This window comes from Mesoplodon bidens (assembly GCF_964165515.1).
Source record: "Mesoplodon bidens genome assembly, contig: HAP1_SCAFFOLD_1250, whole genome shotgun sequence".
NCBI lineage: Eukaryota > Metazoa > Chordata > Mammalia > Artiodactyla > Ziphiidae > Mesoplodon > Mesoplodon bidens.
The window spans coordinates 42,109-60,073 of record NW_027671392.1 but is presented as its reverse complement, the minus strand read 5'-3'; the positions used below and the strand labels follow the sequence as shown (position 1 = coordinate 60,073).

Genomic DNA, 17,965 nt, shown 5'->3' with positions numbered 1-17,965 from the left:
CTCTCTGTCCTCCCTTCCTTCCTTCTTCCCTGTAGAAGCTGCTGTTTGAGAGGGGGAAGGAGTCGCTGGAGTCCGAGTTCTGCAGCCTGATGACACGGCATAGCAAGGTCTTGTACCCTGTGCTCACCCTGGATCTGATCAGCGGTAAGGACGACCTGGAGGTACAGGAGGAGGTGCCCCTAGAGCATCTGCCTGAGAGCGTGCTGCAGGACGTGATCCGCATCTCCCGCTGGCTGGTGGAATATGGATGCAACCAAGGTGAGGTGTCCTGGGGAGGCGGGGGCCCAGGTGGCAGGGCCAGAGGGAGTGGACTTTGCCCTCTGTTTCTTTAATCCACCTGCATTTCTTTTAAAACAAAGGAGTTTATTAGGAAACAATATGAGCAATAAGTCTACAGCTTATGTATCAAATTATGAATCTAGCTAAATTCAAGCTTTTTTTGTATACCTTACTTTCCTGTTTCTTTCCTTTTTTTGATTAATTATAAAAACTTCAAATGGCACAGAAAGGCTTAGGTGAAAAGCAAAAGTCCATCTCCCCACTTCCCTGATGCTTGCAGTATCATAACCCAAAGATGAGTACTGTTAAGGTTATTTATACCCTTCCAAAAAATTCTTTATGCCACTGTGTGTGTGTGTGTGTGTGTGTGTGTGTGAGAGAGAGAGAGAGAGAGAATAAATATGTGTGTATCTGCTCCTCGTTCCCAAGTGGAAGGAAGCATACTAAACACTCCCCTAAGATTGTTTTTTTGGATTTTGCTTTCAAATTAGTATTATATCTTGAGTGTGTTCCACATCAGTACATGTATATTTGCTTCATTCTTTTTGGCAGCTGCATAATATTCCATGGTATGTTGGTGCATCATTTCTTTAAATCCAGTCCCAGAATTTTTTTCTAAATCCCAAGTTAAGCAAAAAATTAAAAAACACCCCAACAGTAATGAATATTCAATTTTAAGCTTTTTAGCCCCCCCACACCCTTCTTCTCTTTGTTAGTTTGTACACATACCAAGTTGTCAGTGTGCGTTATCACTATCCCTGCTTTCCCTCAAGGACTCTGTGGTGCCAGGTCTCAGGGCCGCCTGTACTGACCACACGGCATGTCTGAGGCTCACGAGCTGCACTGTGGGAGCTGAGGGCTCAGCAGGAGCTTTTCAGGGGCTCCCTTGGGATAAGCCAGAGGCCAGTAGATGCCTCCAGACCCCTCAGTCCCCTTCAGTCAGAGCCTCAGTGCTTTGTTCCATTTTTCACATTGGCGACACACTCGTTGGGAACTGCTAAAATGTACCATGGCATATTCGTATCTTTTTCCTTGCTCATTTGCATTTTTGGATTTTCCAGTTTTCCAATATCGACAAATAGTGCTGCAGTGAGCACAATTGGATGGCTTGCTTTTCTTATTTAGGAAGTTCTCTGAGATATTTTCTCAAAGGTGCAGTTATCAGGCAGAACTGTCTGAACAGATCTGAAACCTTCTTGCTGTCTTGAGTTCATCTCCGGGTAGGTGGGGCCAGTCAACTGACCCATCGAAAATCCCACAGCTATTTGTTCTTCATTAGCTTTATTTATCTTAGCTATTTGACAGGGTTTTCACAATCCTCTAATTTTTTTAAATTTGCATTTCATTCATGGCTAAAGAAATGGTGTGTTTTTAAATTCAGTGACACTTGTCTCTTTATCGCATATACATTGCTCACATCCTTTGACCCCTTACCAAGTTGAAGCTGGATGTTAACTTTACATTTTTTTAATCTAAAAAAAACCTTACTGTGGACTTCCTTGGCAGTCCAGTGGTTAAGACTCTGCACTTCCAGTGCAGGGGACATGGGTTCAATCCCTGGTCAGGGAAGATGCCATGTGGCATGGCAAAAAAACAAAACAAAACAAAAACCTTACAGGGAATTCCCTGGCGGTTCAGTAGTTAGGACTTGGCACTTTCACTGCCAGGGGCCCGGGTTCAATCCCTGGCTAGAGACCTAATATCCCACAGGCCACACGGCATGGCCAAAAATAAATAAATAAAATAAAAAATAACAACTAACTGTTGGTTCTTTTGGGGGATACTTTCCCTTTTAAGCCTTTGATTTGGAACGGACGAGGCCATGTGGGAGGCCACTAGGAAGGGGGTAGCAAGGAGCAGTGGCGGGCACCACTGCTGCCCTGCGGAGCTGCGTCTGGAAGTGAGAGGGAGGCCCTGGGCCAGGCAGAGGCAGGGACCCCAGCTGTCGCCCATCTCTCCTCAGACTTCATGAACGTCTACTACCAGATCCGCTCCAGCCAGCTGGACCGCTCCATCAAAGGCCTGAAGGAGCATTTCCGGAAGAGCAGTTCTTCGTCCGGGGTCCCCTGCTCCCCTGCTGTCCCCAACGAGAGGAAGGACACACCTACCAAGAAGCCGGTCAAGCAGCCAGGTGAGTCCCCACCCTGGCCCACCTCAGAACCAGACAGAAGCTCTGTGGGACCCGGGTTACCTTTGGCCACCCTGGGGGTAGCAGCCGCTACAGCTTGACCTCACAGCGACCCCCAACTATAGGTATGCAGGACAGAAAGCAGGTGTCTGCCCACCTAGCAAGGCCCCATCCGGTGAGCTTCTCTCTACCCAGCCGAGTCTGGGGGCTACATAAGTGTCCTTGGAGTGGAGGGTCACAGGCACGGAGAGGTGGGCTGACAGGGGTGCCGGGGCAGAGCCCCTTGCTGGACCCCCTTCTCCTCCCTGCATCAGGAGGCCAGGCACGCTGCTGCTGCCAAAACCGTGGACAGGACAGGGGCAGGCACTGCAGCCATCACCTTGCAGAAAGCCAGGGTGGCTTGAAAAAGTGGATAGGGGAGAGTTTCCACTTTCACAGTCACCCAGAAAGGAAAATAACCCCACGCCTTCTCCAAAGAACTTAATCCGGCTTTTGGGCCCCACTCGAAAGTTAGTGCCTTGCGGCGGGAGAGTCAAGGGAGGGGTGTTGAGGTGGGAGACATCTGGGCTGTGGACGTTGGTATCCTGGGCAAAGAGCTCACTGTCTGTCCTTCTTCCCGTCATCATGTCCCCTGTAGTCTACGCTCCAGGTAAACAGTGTTCCTGGGTGTCAGCTTCCGCTTGGCAAGCCTGGCTGTGTCTGGCTGCTGAGAGATGTGACCCTCAAGAGGCTGGGTGATTCCAGGGTGTGGGGCTGCTGCAGGCCCCAGGGAGAGAGAGCCAGTGAGGCTGGGGGCTGCTCCCACCCTAGCCTTCCCTGTCCAGCTGCTGCTGTGGGCACACACCCCACGTGCCCTGGTGGGACACGCCCCTCATGACGGCGTTTTCCTTACCTGCCCCTCAGAGAACGAAGGACCTGTTGACAGTCGCCGCGAGCACCTGCTCCTCCTCAGGCCTTTGTTCAGGCTTTGGAGATACGGCTGAGCCGAGGGTGCCTGCAGGGGCGCAGGGGAATAGAGCATAAGGGAATCTGGGTGGCCCCAGCAGGAAGAGCACTGCCTTCCCCCTCCCCAGTGTGGATATCCTGGCCGACCCCCTGGGGAACCTGCCACAAACGGTGACCCTACTAAGCCAGGCTGCGCAGCCACAGCTGGCTGCACCTGGGCCTGTCCGTCTCTGTGCCTTGGTTCTGGGAGGCTGTGAGGCTGCCTGGGCCTTGGCCTGTCTGTGCTCTCTTCCCCTCTGTCTCTTCTCTGATGGGCCCAGTGGGGGCCCCAGGACCCAGTCTGCATCCAAGAGTGCTGCTGGCCATGCAGGGAGCAGGGATCTGATCTCGGGGCCCCCAGTGGGCCTAATCTAGCTTGGCTTAGAGCCCCAAGAGGAAAACTCAGGCTTTGAGCATCCCTCTGGTTTCTGTGGGCTTTCAAGAGTTGTCAGGAGCTGGGGGGCTCAGGACTGACGTCAGGAACTAAGGAATCAGGCCCCTGGGACATCAGTTCCCAGCCCTTGAAGAGAGGAGCAGGGAGGCCTCAGTGGGTAATGAAGCACCGACCTCAACGTCGTTCATGGTAATTGTGCTCCTGATGGGTTTGGCGGCTGCCGGATCAGTGTCCCCAGCCCACGTCCACGCGAGCATACTGGGGAGGCTCCTGGAGGCCCGGCGGGCCCCCCTGCTCCTGGTCGGTTGTGGGGCAGGGCACTGACTCGCTCATTAGCGGGGCTGCTCACTGAAGGGGCAGAACCCAGCGAGACAGATGCTGAGCCCAAGCCCCAAACTTGGTTATTAGTAACTACTTGTGGTTGGTGCAAACAGAAAGAAACGAGCCGCTCCAGACTCTGTCCCTTCTCCACTAGCTTTCTGGGGAGCTGCCAGGACCCAAGAAGCCTCACTGTGTTCAGAGGTGCAAGTGGGCACCTGGGAGTCCCCAGGGAAGAGGGACGGAGTTACACTCATGGGTGCCTCCCCTGCCCCAGTACATTTTATTAACAGGGCAGCTGTACGCATCTGTTTTAAATGCTGTTTTATTTCCCCACGTTTTCTGCCCTGTGATGTCTCGTTCCCACAGAGGTAGCTGACCCTGGAGGCTGTGGGTGCTGCAGTTTTGTTTTCATTGTTCTCACTTGTGATACTAACTGTTGGTTCCCCCCCGCCATGCCAAGAGCATGTGCCCTTTCCTGCTGCCCTCCCTCCTGCTCTCTGTGTGATGGCTCCTATTAATTTCTTTTTGGCTTTTGAGTTTTTCCCAATTGCTTTGGCGGTTTGGGTCCCTCCCATGGTATATGGGGCCAGTCTGCTTCTGGGTCTCCAAGCCTTCCGTCTTGGGCGCTGCTGTCCCAGGAAGCTCAGTCCCATTTCACCAACTCCTGGGTGATGCTTTCCTTTGGCTACTGTTTAGCTGCGTCCCAGCACTGAGCATGCCTGGAGACCTCTGCCTGCCCTTTGGGGAGGAGCCATGGGCCTGCCCACTTCAAGGTGCCCCCAGGCTCTGCCACTTGGTCTCGCCTTCTAGGTGTGAGAGCTCCATCGCTAGCTCCTCCATCCCAGGCCCTTGTCTATTTCTGAGTTAAGTGCCACTCAGTACTGTTTTTTATTTTTGGCTTCTCCTGGTGGATCTTGGCCCATCTCATCTCCTTCACCCTCTGCACTTCCTAAAATGAACTCAGATCTGGAACAGTGAGGGTCGCTGGCAGGATCAGGAGCTCCACTGGGGGAACGAAATGTGTCCGTTCCTCCATCTCCTTCCGCGGGACCTCCGGCGGGCCTGGGAGAGGCCTGCTGAGAGAGATGGCACCCAGGCGTGCTCTCTGCTGGGGGAGGGTGTGGGCCTGGGGGGCAGGGGGAGGGCTGCTGCTGTTTTCTCTCACTCGTTTCCTAGGTCTTCTTATCTCCTCTCTGTGTGGCTCTGGTGACAGGGATGATCCATAAGGCTCAGAACCTTCTGAAACAATATTCCCAGCATGGTCTATATGGGAAAAAGGGGGGCTCTAACCTCATTCCTCTGGAAGGTAATCGTCCTGTGTTCCTCTCCTCTTCCCTCCTCCTCCACAGTGTGTCCACTCACGTGGTAGGGCAGAGCCTCCAAACCCCCAGAGGGCCTCGGGCACAACCCTGAGAGGGGAGCAGGGGTGGGAACTGAGGTCCTGGGCCTCTGACCCCAGCTGGCTCAGGGGCAGCTTTCATGGCCCTCGGCCTGGCCCTGTCTGGCTGACGGCAGCTCTGCCCGCCCAGAGGCTTCCCGCTCCCTCCCCTCCCTGTCTCTGTCCTTGTCTCCTGTTTGAACTCAGAGAAAGTTCTTTGTCACGGGCAGCCCTTTCACGCTCAGACCAGCAGTGGCAGGACCAAGGCGGCCGAGGCCTCCTGGCCGCCCCCCTCCACCTGAAAGGCGAGCATGTGCCACAGGGGACAGGCAGCCCATACACCATGTCCCTGCCTCCCTCCCATCAGAGGAAGGACAGCCCTGCCCTAGTGGAACAGATCCACCTTCAAAAGAATGACCCTGGGGGCAAAAAGAAGCCTGTCCCCATTCACTGGGCAGTGACATTTCTCTAACTGGATCTCTCCCGAAATATGGTGAGATAAACCCCCTGGGGCTGAGCATCAGACCTTCCGCAGCTGCTGGAAACTTCAGAAACCCGGCTTTCTCTTAGCCTCCAGGCTTGGGGAAACCAGCTCCCGAGGATGGTCCGAGGCACTGCAAGTCAGGCTTGAAACGGCTGTTCCCAAGGTGGTCTGAGCAGAAGAGGGGCTCAGAGCCCTCTCCAATGCCCCTTCCTCTACACCCCATCTCACATCCCCCCCTGGAGATCGAGGGCTTCTTCCCAGTCCCCTGAGAGGCAGCCACCCCGCCCCTGGATAAATGCTGCTTGTGTTTGTGGCCGACGTTTCGCTAGGTCAGGAGCATGATTTCCGAGTTAAGCACCTGTCTGAGGCCCTGAACGACAAGCACGGTCCACTGGCTGGTGAGTACTGCAGCCCAGCCTGAGGGCAGCCATCGCTGCATTCATGGCCGTCCCCAGAGGGCCTGCTCCGACCTGGCCTAGCCGGCTGCTCCGCTCCAAGGATGAGCCCGGCCTACTCGCCTCTCTCTCTCTCCAGTCTGTCTCTCTTTTGGGCACTAGGTCTCCTTGCCTCTCTCCAGGTGGGAGTGCACACCTGGCTCTCAGGGCCTGGGCCAAGGGCAGAAGTTGCCACCACTTGGAAGGTGGACAGAGAGGGCATGCGGGCCCCTGGAGGGCAGGGAACGACAACACCTGACTCCAGCGATGGCTCCAAACCTCTAACCCCTCGGAGCCCATCCCTCGGCACATAGGACCAGGTTGCCAGCGGGCACCCCTGCCCCAGCCTCCAATGCAGTAGCGGGATCCTGTCTCCTGCTGGGGCAGCTGACAACCAGGGAGCCCTCCCCCTCTGAGGCTCATTTTGCCTCTTCTCCAGTTTTGATGCCATGCCAGCTAGCCTTATGGACCAGAGCCCACTGCCTTTTTATACGTTCCAGAAGGCCTGGCGGGGCTGGTATCTGGCTCCAGAGGCCCAGCATTTTCGGAGATGGATGACCACAGTGCCTGCCTCCTTGAGGTGGACGCGGCCACTTGCCCATCCCTGGGTGTCCTCTTTCCAGTACAATTCAGAATCCTCAGTCTTGGGGTCAGGCGTGTCTTATCCAGGAAGTCGACTGGGGGATCTTCTTATCCTTTTTATCCATCTCCCCAACACCTCTCGTACCTGACATTCTGGAACAAAGGCTGGACTCAGCCCGTTTTCCCCCTCGCACCCTGTCGGGCCTGCTGGAGTTCTCTCAGCTTTCTGCCGGCACAGTCTTCTTCCCCATCTGCTGCTAGTCTGGCTACAGGCCAGGAACTGGGGAGACTCGTGCCCCACCCCACAGCAGGGAGAGGGTCTGCCCCAAGCCAGTAGCTCAGCGGCGCTGCTTTTCCCCCAGGGAGAGATGACCTGCTGGACGTGGAGACCGACGCCTACATTCACTGCGTCAGTGCCTTTGTCAAGCTGGCCCAGAGCGAGTACCAGCTGCTGACGGACGTCATCCCTGAGCACCATCAGAAAAAGACCTTTGACTCTTTGATACAGGTCCTGCGCCACCCGACCCTGCCCCTGGGCCCTGACCAGATGCCCCAGCAAGAGCTGTCACTTTGGAAGCTTGAGTTCGGTCCAGGCATGCGGTCCATAGCCCTCAAGTCCAGCCACCACCTCCACCTCCCGTCCTGGGGATCTGTCCTGGGTGGCGTGTCCTGGTCGGGACCACCCCATTGGGGGCATACTTCCCCCACGCCCCTCCAGGTGCCCTCACCGTCCCTGGGAACCGGCTGTCTGCCCCCTCCCCTGAGCCCTCTCCCTGCCCCGCTCTCTCAGGATGCCCTGGATGGGCTGATGCTTGAAGGGGAGAACATTGTGGCTGCTGCCCGGAAGGCCATCATCCGACACGAATTCTCGGCTGTGCTCACCGTCTTCCCCATCCTGCGGCACCTCAAGCAGACCAAGCCTGAGTTTGACCAGGTGCTCCAGGTATGTGGGTGAGGATGCCCTTGGGGACTCCGGGAGGAGGAATCCTGTTGCCCGGCACAGCCTCCCAGGAGAACTGTGTTCTCTACCCCCATGCGTCTGCTCTGAGGGTGAATGGCGACAGCTTCCTCAGGGCCCCGGGCATGTGGAGGTGCTCTCAGGGTGAGTGAAGAGGGGAGACAGTCCCCTGGGGTGAGGGGCTGGGAAGGAGCAGGGCCCCAGGCACAGCCTATAGCCGGGTTCTGCGCCCTGTGCAACCATGTGCTTCCTCAGGGGACGGCCGCCAGCACCAAGAGCAAGCTGCCCAGCCTCATCACTTCCATGGAGACCGTTGGAGCCAAAACATTGGAGGACTTTGCTGACAACATCAAGGTGCCCTCCCTCCCTCTGCTGCCATGCAGGACGGCCCATGGGGCTGTGGGCAGGGCCACCCGTGACCTGGCTTGGGAACTTTCTGAAAGCAGGCCTCCAAGAGGGGCGGGCCTGCCCTGTGGGGAAGCTGGCCGTGCTGCTAGTCTCCACTGTCCTCAACACTGCTTTATCTCTTGTGCACAAAGCCTGCCCAGTTTCATACCATTTAATTTGGACCACTTCATGAGCTGAGCTCTTCCTCCCTGGTACTGTAATTAATGCCATTTCGTCCAAGATGCTCTTGAAGAGATCTGTTGGTTCCATCAGGATCCCCACACCACCCACCAGAGTTCCTGGCACACAGTATGTGTTCATGAGAGGTATGTCGCTGGAAAAAGGATTATAGGTATGTGAAGAGGGGAAAGGGGAAGCTGGACATACTCCATCTCTACAGAATTTAAGTTCACAGTTGAATCTTGGCCTGCTGAAATTTTCCCAAAGCTCCAAGTTTAACCTCCGAGGCCCAAAGGGTCCCCAGAGCCCATCCCTTCCCCTTCCTGGACCATCCCCTTCCTTCTCTGAGGGGATCCTTCAGAGGAGGGGGACCAGGAAGCAGAGGCCACCCTCCTGTCAAAGAGTCCCAGGTAGCACTGGCATAAGACCGAGACCTCCCTCTCTTTAATTGCCTGTGCCTCCATTTCACTCTCCAGTAAACAGTGTTAAGACTCCCAAGTTGAGTCTGGTGAGGTACACACCCCAGTGATGGGGAACACACAATGGGACATCAGATCACTGCCAAAGGTGACAGAGAAAGGAGAGACACAGCCACTCTGAGGACCAGGATCAGTGAGAGTAACACAACAGATGGATTTCTAGGGGGTCAAGCAAATCTAGAAGCACTCTGCAAATGATGTGTTTGTGGAGGGGCCTGAAGCTGCGTGATCCAAAAGAGAAACTGGCCCAGAGAAAGAAGCCTTCAGCAGCCCAATTCCTGCCCCAGAGCCAGTAGTCTCCAGGAACTAAATAGGAGGAAGGTAACCTCCACATCCACCAGGCCATGGGAGGAAAAACAAACGGGGGCAGGTATCTTTTGCTACGGCCAAGTCCATTTGGCTATGCAGAGGCAGCAGATAATTCACCTGGGATGCTGAGTGTACTTTATTTTAATCAAGCAGAGTGTATTTGTAGTTTTTCTTCTGGGCATCCTTGTGCTTTCAACCTTGCTCGCTTACCCAGTAAGAAATGTTTAAGTAGGAAGGAAGTTAAAGAGAAGGTGGAAAAGAGACGAAGAGGGTGACAGAAAACTGGGAACAACACCCAGGCCAGCAGAATGGTACCTTTTTGTGGATTTCCTCTGGTGAATAATGAACTAGTACTGGCAGTTTGAAACTTTGAAAAATCCCTTAAATGCTTTTCAGTCTTCCCTCATGTAAGGTTTGCACCACCTGCAGAAAGCAAAACGTGTGTGTACAGGGGTGACTATAAAGTATGTACTGAGACTGTCTTCATCCTTTTTACATTATAGTCCCATCCTCTGTGGAGAGACAAACTTGTACGTATAGCATTGCCCAGGCTTTATAGCATATCTGTGATATGACTTTAGGATAACTTATAACGGTAATCACTTATAAGGTAAACCCTGCTTATCAGCTTAATCAAATGGGGAAAGGAGGAATTTTGTTAGAAATGCAGATTTCCAGGCCTTGTCCAGACCTGCAGAATTAGGGAGGAAGAAAGTGAGGGGTAAAGAACATGTACATGAGGAAAATATACAGCAGAATGAGATTATATGTGGAAGGAGCAATTGGAAGCACTTGATATTTCCCCTGGAGTGAAGACTCCCTCGGGTCTTCTCAGAGTTTCTTCCGCCTGGTGGTGGGCGCGCTTCAGCATCCACCCACTTCCTCTCCATTGCTCCAGACAGCAGACAAGGCTGCCCAGCCCTCGGGGTCTCCCCGCACTGGGAGCAACTCAGGCCCTGTGCGCAAGCCCTTCTCCCCACCCCGACCTTGGAAACCCTCTCACTCGTGGCTATTCCAACCCTCTTACGTCACAAAGAGATCAATTCCGTTTCCTGAAGAGCATCAGTCGCTGCGGTAACTTCCGGGAAGTGCAAATGGAAACACACCCGCTCCCCAAAAGAGCGGAGACAAGATAAACACCGCCCAGCTAAGACTAGGGGGACGTCCCAGGGAAAGAGGGAATCTTCTCCGCGAGTCCGCCCCCAGGAGGCCAGACTTGGGACCTGTCATTCAGAAAATTCCCTCGTTTCGGTCCCCCTTAGGGAGACACACTCCCAGAAGGGCCGCCTGTCGGGGAAATGCCCCTTGCCTTTTGCCACTAGCCAGAGACCAGAGTGAAACCGGAGGAAAGATGCCTCCTCCAAAGCTGGGAAGAAGGGAAAAGGGAAAGACGGGGTGATGAAGGCCAAAGGTGCGAAGTCCTGCCACACGCGGCCGGCTCTGAAGGCGGCCCTCCGCAGCCTGGAGTCCCGGGCAGGGTTGCACAGAGGCCAAGGCACTGCCCCAGAGAGGAGAGGGATAGGTGGGTGGAGGGTGGTGGCCCGGGGCCCTGGGAAAGAGAGGACCTGAGTGGGACGCAGTTCCACAGCGGCCCCTGAGAAGCACCCAGATGCTGACGGGGGTGGTCAAACAATGGATCCCGGTCGCCCATGGCAAAACCCTGCCCCTGCCCTCCTAATGACTCTACCCGCTGCCCTGGCCACGGTTCCAGCGGAAATCGTCTGTCCTCCCTCCTTGCTCTCAGTCCTCTCCGGCAAGTGGCAAAGGGAAGGGGGCATTTCCCTGGACCATGAACCCTGATTCTGACCCCCAGCGCTGCAGAGAAGCCCCAGCTTGCTCGTCCAGTCTGGCTGATACTTCCAGACCCTGGGAGCGTGCCTCTTCCCACAGCACGGACAGGGAAACTGAGGCCTAGAGAGGGACAAAGTCACCCACAGAGAACTAGGAGGTAGAAGTCAGGCAAATAACACCGCTGGGGCTCTGGCTTGGGAGCGCTTAGTCTGCCTGGGACGAGGGCTTGAGGCCAGGGGTTCGAACGAACCTTTCCCGGATCGAGCCTGCAGACTCTCGGGTTTCCTCTGGGGTGGTCCCCAGATAAGAATAGATCCCATTTGTTGGAGGTTTTATGGGCATAAACTCACTGAATTCCCACAACAGACAAACAAGGTAGGTAAGTTCACCCCTATTTTACAGGTGAGAAAACTGACGCTCTGTGATTAAAATGAAACTTGCCCACAGCTGCATTGCTAATAAACTCGCTGAGCCGAAATTTCTCCAGAGCCTATATATGCTGTGAACCTTGGATCCAAACCACTCACCCAGCTTCGGTGCTCATCTCCCGCATTCGCCTTGGTGCTTGCCCCCCATGGCTCGAAGATCCCTTTAGCTCTTGGGCCTGTAGTTATCCTGGATGACAAAGGAGCATGGGTGCAAGTTGTCCCCCCGAAGGCAGGCAGCAGAGAGTAGAGAGGAGGGTAAACGGTTCTGAAAAGCCATAATACGCGGACTGCACGCGCATTGCAGTGGTCGGATACAGATGCCCGCGACTCTCGGGGCCGCCAGTGGCAGGTCGCGCTAGGGTCGTGCCAGCTCCATCCCTGGCTCTGCCACATTTGTTATGTGACCTCCAGTTAGCCGCTTCTCCCCAGCCCTAGCTGAAATTTTAGAGCTCCAGGCGCACGCAAAGTCGCCTAATTGAAATAGACTAAATAAAAGACTGCGGGGAAGACCGGGACGCCCATCAGAGGGCAAAAATCTGGACACCTGCGGACGTGCTTTAATGGAGGAAGGCCACATGTCCTTGGAATGACCATAGCTAAAAGCTGAAGTTACTCTGTGCAGAGACAACACAGGGGCACTGCCAGAAAGGTCCCAGTCCAAGGCTGCCCCAGGGCGCGACCTTACCCCTCCCCAGACCCTTCCACACAGTCCTCCAGCCGGTGGGATTGGAGTTGATCAGGCTGCTTGATTCTGGAGTCTGAATGGCCCTCTCTCCCCGCACGGAAGGAGACTCCAGGGTGGGAGAACAGGGTTGCCGGGCTGTTTGGAAATTAGCATCCCTTCAGTAGTGCAGATCCGAAAGAAGGAAACTGAGGCCTCCGAGGATTTGGAGCGGAAGGGAAGGAGAAGGCCTGTTTGCTTAGAGGAAAGTAGAAGGGGGGAGGAGTTTAGCAGACAAGCCCGAGATGTCGCAGTCACAAAAAGTTCTCGAGTGTGTTTTCTTTAAGGTGCAATTCACTGGGTGTTTACGCACCGCTCCGCACTTGGAGGTCTTTGCTGGATGTGTGTGATGTGAGTGTGCAAATATGTTTGTACAAACGAAGAGTGGTTGTATATCGTGGGTCTGTGGAATACGAGTCTGTGGCATTGAGTGACATCACGCACTTGGGTGCATGTGTGCACATGTTCTTGAGGAGGATTGTTGCACACAAAGGTGAGTACACGAGTGCATGTGTATAGTGTGTGCATGTGTCACGTGTAGACATTCCTCCTTTATGTGAGCGGGTGTGCATGTAATGTGTGTGCAAAAGCATGGTACATGTGTCTGAGCCTGAGCTCATATGTGATTCGTGTGTCCATATGTGCATGTGAAATCCAGCAAAGTAGTCCCCCAAAGATCTCAGGTCCAGTCAGAGGAAAGGTGCAGACAGGCTGCGGACTGAGCGCCCCACGGCAGGTGTGGAAACTGTGGATCCTTTGGCCTGCAGGTAGCAGGAGGTCGCCCACGGGGCGCAGGAGCCGCCCAGAGGCTACAGGTTAGCGCCCAGCTCGGCTCCAGGCGGGCGAGGCAGGTTCCGCCAGGGTCCGCAAATTATGTGGGATGCGCGCGCACTGATCCCTGGCGGACAGTTCCGCGCTCTCTATTGTTCCTCGCGCACAGTTTCTGATTATTGATGCCGTGTGTCCTAGAAGAGACTGCTTCGGGTTATCTGCATATTTATTATCTTTATCACCGTCATTATTTGGTGGCTGTATGAAGATGGTGCCAAGCCCACCAAGACCGCCGTGCCCCACCTCCCTGAGGCTGCCCTGGATGCGCAGGGACCAGGGGCGCCCGAATCTTCCCTTTACGTGGAGCCACAGCGCCACCTCGAGACCACCCTGCCTCCCTCCCATCACTGCCGCCCAAGGCAGAGCCTTTCCTGGTCCAGACCGCCCAAGTTCCCATTCCTGGCTTTCTATTCGCTTTTCATGGGAGAAGAGTAGATGTTAAGGAATTCGGTAATGGGGTAAAAAATGGAGAAGGAAAAAATAAGGGCAATTAAAAGTAAAAGACTGGAGGAGAGGAGAAATAGTAAGAAGGAGAATGAAGATAAGGAATCATTGACAAACAAAAGGTGGAAATAGAAAGTAAGTCAATGTGGATCGGGGAGATAAGGAGGACCCAGGAAGACTTGAAGAAAGGCTGCTAGTTCAGGCAGAATGGAGAGAACAAATAAGGAAAGGCAATTCTTACATGACGGTGAAGATGCCATTGTAGGCGTTAGGTTCTGGCTTAGGCACACTGTGGAGCTTCTGCTTTGGGCTGAGACCAACACATGACAACGTCTCATTTTTGCAGGTACAGAGCTCACATATGCTGATGTTTGTGGTGGCATTCTGTTATGGCTGCTTCTTTTCTGGGGTATATTTTATACCAGGAAGACCTGTGGATAATGAATACTGAGTCGAAGGTAAAAGAACTGTCTCAGATGGCCTTGGTTGCTGAGATATGTTAACTCCAAGGTCCACAGGTGGAAGTGTGATTGTGTCAGGTTTGGTTGTGAAAGTACCACCTCAGGGTGTTTTGGAGGGGGAGCTGTAGTCTGCTGTAGGGCTGTAGAATGTCCAGCCTCCACAGTGGGTTCTGGAGTTGTGGCTTGCTCTAGGTCCACATGATGAACTGTGACGCTGGATGATGTTGAATGCTGACCTTGATGCTTGCTTGGAGTTGGAACTGTCACCTCCTGCTGGAATGGAGATGGAACTACAACGTCCTGAGGTGCCTCTTGAGGCTGAGTTGGGGTCTTCTGCATGATTGGAGAAGGTAGAGTCTCCATATTGGATCCTGCAGTAACGGTAAGCTCCACATCCATAGGTTGAATTGTGACTTGAGTCAGGTTTGTCTGTGCAAGTGTCAACATTTCACCTGACTCAGCAGGTAGAAAGTAGCTGTTTGGCCCCTCCTAAGGAATGCAATAGCCTCCTTCGCTGCCCCTTGTCTACGTCCCCTTACCTCCTTTTCTGAAGAGGCTAGTGGTTTCCAGCTTCCCTCTTAAGGTTAGCTACAAAGGCTGGGAAGAGAATGGATAGGAAGATTCAACAGGTAACTTCTTCCTGCTGCTGGCAAGGCCACGCCCCTAAATTATAAGCACACCTCTTTTGGGAGACTGTCGGGGTGGTTCCGGACCAGCCCGGCCTCCAGTCAGAGTTCAGTCACTCCTTTCGCTCTGCAGAGATCTCACGGCTACCCTGGGAGTTGTAGTTTGTCTTCAAAGCTACCAGGGCATTGGGGCCACGCACCCACATCCTTTCCTGTTCCGTTGAGGTAGTGCCTGATGGAAGTTGTAGTTTCTATGGAGATAAACTCTGCTGTGTTTTTACAAGGCCAGGTCAACCGCACAAACACTCCTTGGGGTTAGAACAGAGGCCTAATAGGATGGATCTGAATAACAATAATGAGGGGCATACACTAGGGCATGCGGAGAAATAGGGGACTCTACATCTCACTTGGGAGTAGAGGCGCCCTGGTCATTTGAATCTAGAAGGGTTCTTGTGTGCAATTATAACTTCAGATAGAGATGAGACTGCAAGCCTAGAAAGGTTGCACATGACTTGCCCAAGGTCGGAGCTGAGCCAGAGAGGTGTTGGAAATGGGCTCTCCAGCTGGGATGTATCTCCTTGGAATCGGTGGTGGTAACGTTAGACAAGAACACACCGATAGTGTGCATGTAGTGACCCAGGGATGGACATCTGACTCAGGGAAGGGACACATTAGTCTTGCCCACCTCAGACACACAAGTGGTGGCAGGGAAAACACTTTGGAATCTCGCAGCTTATGTGTGTATACAGAAGAGTTATCAGGACTGAAAATCAAGTCCAGAGGAAACCCCAGCTGGGCTAGGGCACGGCAATGAAAAATTATCAGGGGATGGAAATGGCTTTCAGCAAACAGTGCTATCATGGACACAGCTTAAGTCCAGGATGAAACTAGGAGCCAGAATAATAGGACAGAAAGAAAGGACACCAGAGACACGCTCACAGATTAGACCAATGCATACTGGACCAGGAATTCTTACATTCCTTTTTCCCAGGGTTCTGTCTCCACAGTGAACTAGGCCTAAGTCCATGGGCAAGAAAATTAAGTGCAGACACCTCGAAAAAATTGAGGCCTATGAAGGAGGGGACCCTCAGAATCCAGGCCTCAATTTGGGGAGCCTAAAACACAAGGTTTCCTACTCACTGACAAAGAGAGGTCTTCTCCCTCAGTAACCAAGAGCCCAAAACACAGCCCAGCATGTGGGGGCAAGTTTCCATACATGTGGTCGTGACTCAAGAGACCAGATGAGGAAAACTGAAGCCTGGGCTCTTTCTCACAGGCTGGGGAAATCAGGCATTGGGTGTCCATCCCTACATGTTACCTCCTCCCCAGAGGGTGGTTTCTGAGCCACCCTAAAAAGAACTAAGTTTTCTGCACTCTGGGGGAGATTTAAGATGCTGGGGGTGTGTGACAGGGAAAGGAAAATTGCTCTAAACTCTAAAGCACTGCTCTCCAATAGCATTTTCCATTACGATGGAAATGTTCTAAATCTGTGCCGTCCAATACAGTAGCCACTAGCTCCATGTGGCTACTGAGCACTTAGAAGATCATGGCACTGATGAACAGAATTTTCTCTTTTGTTTCTGTCCAAGCCATGAAGCTTGTGGGGTCTGATTTCCCTGACCACGGATTGAACCCCAGCCACAGCAGTGAAAACGCCAAGTCTCAACAACTGGACTGCCAGGGAACAGAATTGGATGCCAGGGAAATTCTGTTCCCTGAGGAAGAGAATTTTTAAATTTTAACTTAATTTTTAATAGAATTAATTTTCCTTACTTTTAACTAATTTACATTCTAATAGGCATTTGGATAGTGGCTACTGTAAATGACAATGCAGCTCTAGGGCCTTGGGGATAACGGATTTAGCTAGACAGCGATGGAAGGAAAGCAGGGATAATTTTGGTCCTCATCAGGACCTGTGTGATGGGGCTCGGTTGGATGTCCTCAAACAACCACAGACGAATTCTCTTGTCTCTTTATTCCTCATGCATATCTGTCCCCTCTTTTTCTAGGTTTCTCATCACACACTGATATCCCCACTACTTGATGGTCTCCGGTGAGTTGTTGGATGTCTCTCAGTGAAGGCGCCTGGGAGACAGAGCTTTGCACTTGTCCCTGCCTGCTCTGAACTGTCTCTGGCGGGAGTCAAAGATCACACGCCCTAGCTGCATACCTGATAGTTGTGGCAGGCTGGAGGAACTGTATCCATGGGGTGGTACACCTAGTCTTGGCTGCCTGCTTGCTGCGAGGAGGTTAGCAGGTCATTGTAGGCCCCTTGAGCCTTGGAAGAGCAGGAGTTGTGACTGGGTGGGACAGAAGTCCATGGTACGTGCTGCCCTGCATCCTCCTTTCGAGGAACTGCCTCAGATATAAATGACTTTTGGGTCTGGTGTGCGCCCAAAACTTGGACAGAGTCAGTTCCCACAGGGTTCTTGTGTAGGCCAGGATCTCGATTAATTCCTGAGTACTTGTGGAAGTTAGGGTCATGGATATGGTCTGAGCTCCTGTAAATTCCACCACCTTGGGTAAGGCCACATCTCCTTTTGCCTTCAGTGGCTTGGGAAAGGCCTGGATTCTTATGGAGATCAGAATCTTGAGTAAGGCCTTGGCTCCTGCAGACTCCAGAATCTTAGGTCAGACCTGGATTCTTGTAGTCTCCTGAGTCTCAGGTAAGGCTTGAGCCCTTATGGAGGCGAGGGGTTTGCACAAGGCCTGGGCTCTTATGGAGACCACATGCCTGGCAAAGGACTGAGCTCTTGTTGAATGCAGAGTCTTGGGCAAGGTATGGACTCTTCTGTGTACCAGAATCTTGGGTAAAGTCTGGACTCCTAGAGACTGCTGAATCTTGGGCATTACCTGTACTCTTGTCACATCCAGAATCTTGAAAAGGGTGTGGGCTATGATGGAAGAGAGTTTTTTCAGAAAGCCCTCGACTTTTATAGAGTACAGTCTCTTGGTTTCGTTCTAGATTCCTATAGACTCCAGAATCATGCATAAAGGCTGAGCTCCTCTGAATGTAAGAACTTTGGAGAACTGATGTGTTCTTGTGGAGGTCAGAGGGTTGGATGATATATAGCCTTTTAAAGAAACGTCCATATAGAGTAGAACCTAAGATCTTCTGGGAGCCAGAATCTTGGGTAATGACTGGATTCTTCTGAAGGTCAGAGTCTTGGGAAAGGCTTGAATTCTTTTTTTTTTTTTTTTTTTTTTAAGCAAGTCTTTTTTAATTTATTTATTATATGTTATTTATTTATTTATTTATTTTTGGCTGTGTTGGGTCTTCGTTTCTGTGCGAGGTCTTTCTCTAGTTGCGGCGAGCAGGGCCCACTCTTCATCGCGGTGCACAGGCCTCTCATTGTCGCGGCCCCT

At 52.9% G+C, this 17,965-nt stretch overlaps 1 protein-coding gene across 1 annotated transcript; it reads left to right on the top strand.

Annotated features, from left to right (window-relative positions):
* Positions 1-35: 35 nt before the first annotated feature.
* Positions 36-10,375, top strand: LOC308611472 (exocyst complex component 7-like; the record flags this gene model as incomplete). Its single annotated transcript, XM_081260229.1, has 7 exons — positions 36-258; positions 2,243-2,410; positions 5,320-5,412; positions 6,298-6,366; positions 7,347-7,927; positions 8,198-8,341; positions 10,196-10,375. Coding segments are annotated over 7 exons (1,458 nt in total), but the record flags the coding sequence as incomplete, so codon positions are not given.
* Positions 10,376-17,965: the final 7,590 nt, after the last annotated feature.